The sequence below is a fragment of the Physeter macrocephalus genome, chromosome 1, assembly GCF_002837175.3.
Source record: "Physeter macrocephalus isolate SW-GA chromosome 1, ASM283717v5, whole genome shotgun sequence".
Lineage (NCBI taxonomy): Eukaryota > Metazoa > Chordata > Mammalia > Artiodactyla > Physeteridae > Physeter > Physeter macrocephalus.
The window spans coordinates 98,250,473-98,262,781 of record NC_041214.2 but is presented as its reverse complement, the minus strand read 5'-3'; the positions used below and the strand labels follow the sequence as shown (position 1 = coordinate 98,262,781).

General features: G+C 37.6%; 1 protein-coding gene across 2 annotated transcripts in view; it reads right to left on the bottom strand.

Annotated features, from left to right (window-relative positions):
* Positions 1–12,309, bottom strand: part of LSAMP (limbic system associated membrane protein) — a 652,949-nt gene that overhangs the window by 214,515 nt on the left and 426,125 nt on the right. For both annotated transcript variants that reach the window (XM_024120416.1, XM_055085164.1), the window contains exon 3: positions 9,983–10,108. In XM_024120416.1, the coding sequence (XP_023976184.1) occupies positions 9,983–10,108 (126 nt within the window). The remainder of the gene's footprint in view (positions 1–9,982; positions 10,109–12,309) is intronic.

Sequence of the window (12,309 nt, the reverse complement as noted above, 5' to 3'; positions counted from 1 at the left end):
GCTGGTTTGGGGACCACACTGTGAGAAGCACTTCTCTGGTTTTAGTACTTATTTTGGTCAAATGGAGTGCTTCATAGCCTTGCAGTCAGTTCTTTCTACTATCTAACCAAAATGACTACTGTAATTTAAGTCTATATTTTGTTTTGCAGAATCTAAGATAATAGTAACAGCAAGCAGCCCTTGAATAATGCTTTATCATTAATAAATCACTTTCATGTACACTATCTCACTTGAGACAACACAGGAATCCTGGTAGGTGAGCAGGTATTATTTTATTCATATTTTACAGGTGAAAAGTAGAGAGCTTAAAGGACTTACCCCAACCCCTAAAAAGTAAATGGTGAAGAGCAGCGACTTGAACCCAGGCTTTCTGACTCTAAATTCTGCATTCTTCTACCAAGTCACTCTTTCTCTTAATCCCTTACAGTTGTTAGAGAGCTTTACACTATTCAAGCTACTTTCATATTCATTATCTCATTTGATCCTTCAAAGCAACAGTATGAGGCAGGCAGGGCACCATATTATTGTCTGCATTTTGTAGATAAAGCCATTACACAAAATGATAAGAAAAGTGGCTACAGTCATTCAGACAGTATTTCTTCATGCACTAAAGCTAAAATTTTCCTGCAATGTTTAGCAGCAGCATCCGATGTAGGTAAAGCATCAGACGGTTCTCCTTTCCAAGTCATATTCAATGGCCCAGTAACTCCACCCCCATCCCTACACCAGTTTTTTGTTTGTTTTCTCGGTAGGAACACATTTGGAGGGAATGCACGTGGGGATAAAGTTCAGGATTACTAGTTAGTAAGGAAAGTGGGAAAAATTCTTAAATTTCTAGACCTCAAATACTGAAGAAAACAGCTTTCTCTGCATACAAAGAATTTTACCTCCAGTCTAGGGCTTTTCAAAGTTTAATGTGCATACAAACCACCCAGGGATCTTGATAAAATGCAGATTTTGATTCAGTGGGTCTGGAGTGAGGCCCAATATTCTGCATTTCTATAAAGCTACAAGGTGATGCCAATTCTGTTGATCACAGTCCAACCTTGATAGGCAAGAGTCAGTCCTATTTCTCAAAGCCATAATTCTTTTTACTATTCTCTAAACCATCTCTGAATCTCTCGAGTGAAACAGAGAAATTAAAATATAAAACACTGTAACAATATTTGGTGAATACTATGTACACTGTGGGACTTCCCTAGGTGTTCCTCTGTGCTAGGCCATTTATAACATCCCAGTATCTTCCAATCTATTTTGATCTCAAGATCCAGGATGATGCCAAAAATGTGGTCCATTGACTAGCAGAGCCAACATTACCTGGGTGTTTGTTAGAAAGGCAGGATTTCAGGCCCCAACCCATACCCACTGAATCAGAATTCATATTTTAACAAGATTCTCCAGATGATTTTCCAGTACAATAAAGTCAGAGAATCACTCCTTCAGATTTTTGTGCCCTCCTGCGCTTACAGAGTCATCATTATTCTCATGTTGCTGGTCTTCTGACTCACTGGGAGTATTGAATCCTACAGAATCCCGTAATTCAGCAAGGGATGATTTAAGTGTGGGGTGAGGCAGGGAATCTGTATTTTTAAAAACTTTTGCCTCGAGGTAATCCTAATGATTGGCCAGATGTAGAAATCTAATAGTGAAGATGAAAATTATGCCACAGGTGGCTACAGCCAGAAGGGATGGTTTATAGGGAACCGTAGGAGATGTTATAAAACTTACAGCTCGGCCATGGAGGTTCCTTTTACAGATTGACTCAACCTGTGAACTGTTCTCTACTACCAAAACCAGGGTGGGCCTGAACTTCTGCCACTCAACCCCCAACCCTCACTGTAGCACTAATTCATCGGTGTGACAGTGTTGAGAGCTTTGTTACCACATATTAAAAAAAAACATTTCCCAGATACAGAAATCTGCACTAGGCATTTTACAATGTGTCTTACAGAAAGACAATGTCCTATATATTTGAGATATATAAGATACAGTAAAGAAAAACTATAGTTATGAAGATTCTGTTCTTAAAGTCTAAACTTTAAGCAGATTCTAATAGAGTTTGACGTTTAGCCAGAATAAGTAATTCATTTATTCATTCAATAAATTTTTACTGAGCACTTCCCCTGTGCTAGGTGCTATAATGGGACTAAGAACATGTAGGTGCCTGCTCTGCTTTCATGAGGAAAATAGTAAAAACATAAACTTTTAAGACAATTACCGAGTGTGACAACTGCTGAGAAGAAGAATAATTTCTGATAATAAATTAGTGTTAAAGAGAATGTCAAAGGATTGGATACAAAAATATGAAGATTTCAGAGAATTCTCTGTAGCCCAGTGGATAATGATGAGAGTCCCACAGAAGCAAATCAGCACATCAGGGCAACAAAGAAGAAACAGATCTGAACAGGACCTGGAGAGCTTTCCTGAAATTTCTGAAACCTTCTCAGTAAGAGATTAATGAAACTATTAGTTGGATAGCCTTAGTTATATAATTCTTATTGTGTCATTTGCAGTTTGCTTTCTATTCATTCATGCTTTAATTACTTGTCAACGTGTATTTAGTTTCCACTTCATGATGTAAGTTATTTCCCAACAATACTATTTTTATAAAGCCCTTAATTGAACAACTCATGGTTGATTGATTGATTCAGCACTTATATGCCAAGCAACGTGCTAAGAATATACACATAAGTAGGACATATAAGTTTCTGCACTTTTATGGATCTTATAATCTAGAGATTGCACGTAATTAAAATGAAATTTTACTACTTCTATTATATGGCTTCCTGTAGGGAGTGTTGTCTTGAAGGCCTCAAAAGAAAAAGTTATACTGGCAAAATGATGATATTGGTGAGATATGAAATCATGTTTCAAGAAGAAAACCAGGATGTGTGAAGGCCCCAAAGCAAGTGGACAAGGCATATTCTTGAAATATAAGTAGTATAATCTACCTACTGCCTAAAGTTGAATGATTAGGGGTTTAGGGATAGGAAAATAGTTTAAATGAAGGGTTCTGCCATGCTTAGTTTGAACTTTATCCCAAAGACAATAGGAAATTGGGAAATCAAGCAGGAAAATTAACTCAACCATTTTAAAATTTAGAAACAGTATTTTTGTAGTAGGGGTAAATACCTAGTAGCAAGAGGTCCAACTGGAAAACTGGAGAAATTGTTGGTCATTTTTTGGTGTCACTGTACACAAATTTTATTTTAAAAATATCATTGTAATTTACAACCTATAGGGCTCTCTACAGCTACAGTTAATAAAGCATTAGCTGTTACATAGCCAGACTCTGGGAAAACTGTCCTCTAGGAGAAGAAGCATGGACACACAAATAAGTCACACCAGAAAATTTCTCCCTAACAAGATGTTTTTGTCATGCCCTTTTGAAAGATGGACACCTCAAGTAAGTATGTTGAAATGTGATACAATATAAGATGTGACATCTTAAGACTAGCCTTGGTGAGAGCATTTAAAAAGTCTCCCTGGTTGCTGTGTTAGAATGAATAAAGATGGCATGGAAGTTGTTTTCAATAAAATTATCAGTCACCCCCAAACTTTCACTATGGAAATCTGACATATGGATAAAAAATAATTAAAACAGATATTGAAAATAAGAATATCAGTAATAGCTAACACTGTGCTAAGGACTTCACCTACATGTTCTCTTTTAATTCTCATGATAACCTTTGGCAAAGATTTCTTTTTAGACCTATTTTAAAATTAGAAAACACAGACTATTTGGAATAATGGAAAAAATATTTGAAGTCATGAGACGCTGAGAGATGTGGACACGATTTCTGTTCTCCTAAGCCATGTGCAAAGTTTGCGATTAAGCTATTGCCACCACTCCCCCCAATTCCACGCAAGCTTTCAAAATGTCCTGAAGCACTCAAGTCCAAGCTAGTTCCCCAAGCACAAATCTAGGATGGTTCCTTTCTCTTCAGGAAGAGTTTTCTGGGGATCTGATGACACATCTGGGAAGAACAAGAGTGAGGTGCTGGTGGTACAAGGGCATCTGTACAACACTCATCAGAATGGCCAGCACATCTGGTTGTGGAAATCCTCCCATGGCTTAAAGATTGTCAGTGTCAGTTATTGTTAGTCTCTTAAGGATTTTTAAGGTTTGGAGGCCAGCAATCATGCAGTTAAATTCTGTAGTCTTCATTTTCTAAATTACCCATTTGTTTTAATGACAAGGTTATTACTGAAAACGAGTTTGTATTTACTTCATTAGGCTATTATGGAATTATATGCACGGGAAAAGAATATGTTCCTGACCTAAATTTAAGATATTCACACACAAAAATAACTGCTATATACCTGCTACACTGGTATACACTACATTGTATATTTAAAACCAACATACAAGTAAGGTTCTGAAAAGAAAATAGAGCAATATTTTTCTTTATTTTTCTGTTCTTTGGAAAGGGAAACCAAGAATATTAAAAAGTAAAAGAGGAGCTTCCCTGGTGGCGCAGTGGTTAAGAACCCACCTGCCGATGCAGGGGACACGGGTTCGAGCCCTGGACCAGGAAGATCCCACATGCTGCGGAGCAACTAAGCCCGTGAGCCACCACTACTGAGCCTGCACTCTAGAGCCTGCGAGCCACAACTACTGAAGCCCGCGTGCCTAGAGCCAGTGCTCCGCAACAAGAGAAGCCACCGCAATGAGAAGCTCACGCACTGCAATGAAGAGCAGCCCCCGCTTGCCGCAACTAGAGAAAGCCTGTGCTCAGCAACAAAGACCCAGTGCAGCCAAAAATAAATAAATAAAATAAATAAAATTTTAAAAAATGTATAAAACAATTTTTTTAATCTATAAAAAAAAAATCTATTAAAAAAATCTAAAAAAAAAAGTAACCAAACACTAACATCATGGTGTCGCATAAAGATGCTGGCCTGGATTCTTCAATGCGTTATTATGTATACTCTCTCTCTGCCTAGGATATTTTCCCTCCCCTGTTTTCTTGGCCTGGTCCTATTTATCCTTGAAGTCTTAGCATAAGCTCCCCTCAGGGGAGCTTTGCTTGCCTTGCAGATTTTGCTATATGGCCTTGTTTAATGGTCTTATTGAAAGCTACAACTTTCCTTTATACTGTATAAATCTAATTAAGTGGTTATGCATGCAAGTATTAGTTTAATACTCTGCTTTCTTGTTGAACTATAAGTTCCATCTGTGCAGGGACCATGTCTGAGTAGTATTCCATTGTATCTTTATGACACATCTTTATCCATTCATCTCTTGATGGCCACTTAGGTTGATTCCATATCTTGGTAATTATAAATAATGTTGCTATGAATACTGCGGTGCATGTATCTTTTCAAGTTAGTGTGTGTGTGGTTTTTTTAATAGAAAATATTTCTTACGTTAGCTTTCTATATGGGGTGTTGATGTCCAATCTGGCTTCTGGCTTGGACAAGAGAATTGTACAGTGCCTGCTAAGTTGTTCTCAGGCTAAAGGGCTACGTTCTCAGTGTGCCTTTTGAGTGTTTCAGGTATAGAAAGTTACTGAGGATGTAAAAACCTTTGTAGAAATGAAATGCACAGAAACTCTGTAACCATGAACAATCCTGACACCACATGAGGCACACTTGAGAAAGGGACTTTCTTTGGAATGTGAGAAGAAACAAAGTTAAATGAAGATGGGAGCAGCGTTGCTCACAGAAGGGAGATCAAACACTCCATAGAAAATACATGTTACGGTGCAATTGCCCTCTGGGACTTACAGGATTATGAAAGTCTAACTTAATTAAGGGAGAAAATAGGTCACATTTAACAACCACATACATGACACATCATTTTGATTAGATAGAAAAACTGAAGAGGAGAGAAAAATTAAGAAATCAGAAATACAAGAAAGGCAACCATGGAATGCAGCAATCTCTTCTCCTCCATCTCTGTCAGGTATATGTTTTGATTTTGTATATATAAAAAATTCACCATTCTTCTAACTTCCCTCTTTAAAAACACTTGCAGTATACTTGAAAAAGAAATTTCAGGTGTGAAAAAAAAGAGAAACAAAGTGACCCAATGAAAATTTTTTTAAAAAATACTGAATTAAGAGGTAATAAATATTCTTCTCATAAAAATATACCTTGCGCCTACTTTCCTTTCTCCCCCTTGTGTTATCAAATGACAGGTAATCAGGTACTTGTGAAACCTGCATGAAATCTTCCCGGTTACAGGGCTCAACGTCCCTGTGAGGTCGAGCTAATTACAGGTACATTTCTTCTGCAAGGCAGTCACACTGTACTGTTGGAGGCACAATTAATAATTGAACAAAGCTAGCTGGGGTTTTTTGCTCATATGGCTAAGGGTTGCAGTAGCTTTGCTGTCACACAGGGAGCAGAGCCTCTTCTTTGGGTGTCTCCATGAAAGGCTTAGCATTATAGGCTGAAAAGGATCACCCCCTGTTTCCAAATTTTGAAAAGAATAAAAAACACACATAAAACAAAAAATCCTGGTTTCCTGAATAGCAGTAAAGGCAGATTCTCTCTCCTGTCCTCAGGAATATGTTTATGATCAGGTGGTTATTTAGGTCAGATGTGAAAGAGATTAAAGGGTAGGCTTGGGAATTAATACCTGTTGTAGACAGAATTGGAGTCTGCCCTTGAGTCTGTGAATGCAGCAGGGAACTAGTTTTGTATGTGCCAGAATAGAATTTGACCCACAGAGAGGGCCTAGATAGAGGATTATAGAAGAATAAAGTTCTTTCCCTTGAGATGTCTTTAGGAATTTAATGGAGGATATCCCCAAAGCCCCATGGAGTCATAGATGAGTGCAGAAAATCCTTGACCTATGCCCCAAGCCATAGTCTTGAGCAGGGGTCTGTAAACTATTCTGTAAAGGGCCAGGTAAAATATTTTAGGCTTTAGGGGCTAAGCCATATCTGTTGCAACTAAACTCTGCTGTTTTATTTTTAAAAAAAGAAAAGCATCCATAGATAACGTGTAACTGAATAAGCATGGTTTTGCTTCATTAAAACTTTATTTATGGGCACTGAAATTTGTATGTCATATTTTTTTTGCATGTTAAATAACAGAATTCTTTTGATTTTTTCTAACCATTCAACCATCTAAAAATTGCTCTAAGCTTGCAGGTAGTAAAAATGTGAGGCAGGTTGGATTTGGCCCAGGGACTAGTTTTCTGATCCCTAGGCTGACTATTGGGAATTCCTGTGTGTACACCAATTTTTCTAGTTGATTTTGAAGTCCCTAGGGTTCTCTGACTGTATGTAAATGCTGCCTTTATTGTGAAAGATCTAGCTTGTCCTTTGGTCTTTTGATAACTTGAAACAACATGGATAACCAGGTTATTCAGGGTTCAAACCATATGTTTACAATCATGAAAAAGTCTACTAGAGTTAGCCATGAAGATCTAAACTCCTAGAACAAGCCTGGGAAGGCCTTGAAACTCTGGTTTGATCTCATTACTTTTCTAAACGGAGGGGATAAAAAAGAATATATCCTCAGGTTCAGATCACCAATGGCATTTTTCCCTGAACAAAAAACAAAACAAAACCGTTTACTAGTCAATAGTGCACCAAAGGAATAAACTATTTTTATTAATGCAGTTCATTCCTTGATTATGACTTGAATATAATCTATCTTCCTTCTTTCTTCCCTTCTTTTCTCTCCACTTATTCCATAAAAAATTGAGATTATAAGTAATATATGTATATAAACATTTAAATTAATTACAAAAGGTGAGACAATATGAAAATAATGGTAAGAAAACAAGATGAAAGCAAGAGTGTGTCTGTATATGGATTTGATGTCATAAAATTCCACATAGTTTATTTCAAATCCACTTCATTAATGTGTAATTTATATATGATTTCCTCTGTTCTTTCACAGACCAGTCATAAATTTGGCTCTAAGTTTGGTAACAGTCAATACGATGAAGGACTCATGATTATTTGTAAAAACTCATTGGGTTCATTTTAAAAAACAAACCATTGCTTAGAGAAAGGACAGTAGAAACATTGAAAACAAAGAGGAGCTTTCTCAAAGTGTCCTTTCAGAGGAAACTATGTAATACAATTAACAATCTCTCAAAAACAACATTGCAGAAAATGCAACGATTTTAGAGGGTATCTTTTATAACAGCGGTCCCCAACCTTTCTGGCACCAGGGACCAGTTTCGTGGAAGACAATTTTTCCACAGACTGGGCGGGGTGGGGTGGGGTGGGGAGAGTGGGGACAATGGTTCAGGCGGTAATGTGAGCAATGGGGAGTGATGGGGAGCAGCAAACGAAACTTTGCTCACTCGCCCACCACTCACCTCCTGCTGTGCGGGCTGGTTCCCAACAGGCCACGGACCAGTCCCAGTCTTCCGCCCAGGGGTTGGGGACCCCTGTTTTGTAACATCCTTAAATATGTGCCCAAAACTTTTATACCAAATAGTCTTTTAGTAAAAGCAGTTCTACATGGGAAAGGTCTAAGTGTTGTGGGATTGAGGGTTAATATAATTCCATTCAAGGAGAATGTGCTCTGGAGGTTTAATTTAATCCAGGGGAAATGTATATGATATCCAGATAATATATTATCTGATATTCACACTCCAGATAAGCCTGCATATGTATTTTTTGCCATGTGAGGTTTAAGATGGGAATGAGAGGATATGAGTTTGAGGTTGATCCCCCAAATAAGTGCCTCATTTATTGCTTTTATATATTATCAATAAATGACAAGCTGTATGCATTAACAATAGAATGGGTTTTGAGTGACATTGTCTTAAGAAAATAGAAGCCTCTAATAAGAATAGCTGCCTAAATAAAAGACCATTCCATAGGTTAGTCCAAACTTCACCTGATAAATTAATTTGAGGGCTAATATGAAAGGGAGGCCCATATTCTCACACCACAAAATACAAAATATTTAAAGATGCTACAACCAAACACTACCCTGGCCTGGCCTTTTAGAAGTATCTTGGGATAGCTCCCATTGCCTATCTAGCTTTGCACAACAATTTTTCATGGTGTTCATTTCAGAATTAATATGTTATAAACTAGATCTCTAGATTTTATATGAGAAAACTTTAAAAGAATATCAGATATAAATCAGTTAAATGTTGGGGGTTAGCTACCAAAATAAATGACATTTTATAAGAATAATTGATCCATAGTTCCTCTTTCTGGAAAAACTAAATAGCAGGCCCCATTCTACAAATACTGTGTCATTCACAAAGGCATAGTTTTGCATATAAGAAAATTTCATCTGTCGAGTAGGGGAGGATGCATGCAGTTAATACTAAATAATTTGGTAAAGTATTTAAATGAAGCTCAAAAGGCAAGCAGAACCTCAGAACCCAGTTATAGTGACAGTAGGAGGAGGAGGAGGGGAGAATGCAGAAGACATTCCTGAGAAATGATTTTCTGACTTTTACTGAATTAGCATCCATAGCTGGGGATCCATAATGAGCTCATGAAGTTTAGTCCATGCCTGGTGCCCCTCCACAGAGCCAGATGCTAAGGATAGGATATTAGAAGTCACAAACAATTTTGTATTATTCCTAAAAGATTTCATCACAAGGTGCTACATATAAGGAAACGATATTTAAAAGCAAAGCAAAACACAAAAACATACAAAGAGCTATGGAAATTTAATCCATACAAAATATTGCCCCAAGACATTCAGGTACCAACCTGGCATATATTTCAGATATAATACTAAGTCATTTAATGCACTTAATGCTTCTATATTTGTTGCCTTGAGGAAGTGTTCTATTGAAAATGAAATATATCATATATAAATCATCAAAAAAAAAATATATGTATTTTCCCCCCATGGCTGTAGACTTTATAGAGATGGATACATTAGCCAAGACCAGAGATGACCCTAAACAAGTCCTATGTCACTACTGTAATAGTGTTTTAATAACAATATACATGCTTGCCTTTTGGATCCAATGGAATCACAGAAACATGAGGGTATTCTAAATAGTGTATGACATCTGGGGGACTGGAAGTTTGCTTACCAGTTGGTGTAAGGTGTCTCCAGGTGATAACAGGTTCAGGACGGCCATTGGCCATGCAGACCAGGGTCACGTTGCTGCCCTCATTCACAGTGACATCCGAGGAAATGTTGGAGATCTTTGGTGGAACTGTAAAGACAAAAGCAAACGGAATATGTAAGCATGTCAGTAAAAGCAGGCTTCCAGTACTGGTCCATGCAACAGGAAGTGGCAAATTCAAGCGAAGTGCTTTTCTGACTTAAACCATTTGAATTTTTGTATTAAGAAGTCTGGGTGCTTTTGGACATCCTTACAGACTTAGTGAGCAGATGAAAAGCGTGGTTCTTACTATAAGGTGAGAATCTCTCCGCTACGGTCAAGTGCTGTAGGAAGTATGCAGAGTAACATAATGAAAATGTCTTAGCTCTTTTCTGATTACAATGGACCTTATTTGGTTATTAGAGAACATACACACTTATACACATTAAGAATAAATTTTCTTATCACTAAATATTACCGACATTTATGTTCTTATGTGTATAAAATGATTATAGCCCACTATTTACTCCAAATGTCAGGAAAAGAAAAGCAGTGCTATTTAATGTCGGATTGCAGAGTTGTGTCATAAAGATGCAGTAATACCTTGTAGCTTATAATCTAGCCACAAAAGGAAACACTTGGTTAATCACTACAAGAGAAAACCTCTAAATATCATCTTGGTGTGTGATAGGCCTGATGATGTACCTTAGAGCTTAAAAATGGAATTAATAAGGCCTATGTCACAGACAGGTAGACTTTATAAAAATACTACTATTACTCCTAATACTATTACCACCACTACTACTAACACTTTAATAATAGCTAACTTAAGCATTTACTATACATATGATCTTATGTAGATTACTTTATAAGTACTGTATTATCTCAATAACTCCTTATAATAAGGAAATAATACCCTATGAGGATTTTTTTTATGGGTGGAAAACTAAGTTATAGTTATAGGTAGGCTAGGTGAGAAACAGAAAACAGATTTGAATCTAAAAAGACTCCAGGGCCCAAGCTCTTAAGCCTTACTTGAATGAATCTTCATCTTTACAATTCAGGCTACCAGATGGCCAAAAATGACAGAAATTACTTCTCCGTGATATGAGAAATGAGTCCCCAAGGGCTAGCTGCACTGCCGTCTGACTTCCTTCATTAGTGTTCTGGGTGGCAACATTAGATCTCACACTGGTGGGCTTAAGTGGAAAGTGAATTACTTACAAATTTCATCACAGAGGTTATGCACTGATTACAAATTGCAGAGTTTATGCTTTGACTGTGATTTTCCTTTTTTTTTTTTTTTTTTTTTTAACTCTTAGTTGCTTATGCTGTCTCTGAAAAACTATGTGTCAGGGGAGGGAGGAAGACAAGAGAGCATGAAGTAGTTCAATAATAAAAAAAAACTCTTATTTTTTCTCACTCTTCCTGCCCATTAGAGACTGTGCAATGACAAATAAAACAGGAACATTTTCTGCTTGTAGAGGCAGCTGCCTGACAACTGTATTATCCCTGCAGATCCCTGTTAGCAGTTATTGATGGTACCTGGGCAACTGACCAGGTCAGAGTGTCACAAGGAGGAAGTGAGAGGAGGATCCTCTCGACCTTGGCATTCTTCTCACAGTGACATCTCATAATGGCCTCTGGGTAGGAACCAGTGATTCCAAATCAAACCCAATGGCAGAAATAGAATGTAGTTGATTCCTGTCACTTAGCAACTTCTATTTGTAGAGTTTCTGTTTCCCCTTTGGGTTCAGAGTAGTTTTCTCATATTCATACACTGACTTACAACATACTCTCCCAGACTTTTACAATGAGGACCTGAACGGTTATATCCATTTAATAGGGAAGAATATGAGGCACAGAGTGGAATAAGGGCTTACTAAGGGTGATCACATCACGAAATATGGCTAGGCTTAGAACCCAGAGCTCCTGAATGTACAATTGTTCTACTGTTTAATATTCACAGTTTTTAATTCCCAGTCGAGTAAGCCATGGTTCTGAACATGTGCAAAAACACCTACAATACAACCTACGATGGTGTTTGAGAACAAGACTTGGACATCCTAGGTACCTCCCTCAACAATCTAAGACCTGTAACAGGAAGCTATATAGTAATTGTAAAAGCTCATGTCACTCAATTCAAAGTTTATTCTGAATTCCAAGACAGGACATAGAGTAGAGAAAAGAAACACAGATGTGTTCTGATTTAAAAAAAAAAAAGTGGGGGCTTCCCTGGTGGCGCAGTGGTTGCGCGTCCGCCTGCCGATGCAGGGGAACCGGGTTCGCGCCCCGGTCTGGGAGGATCCCAC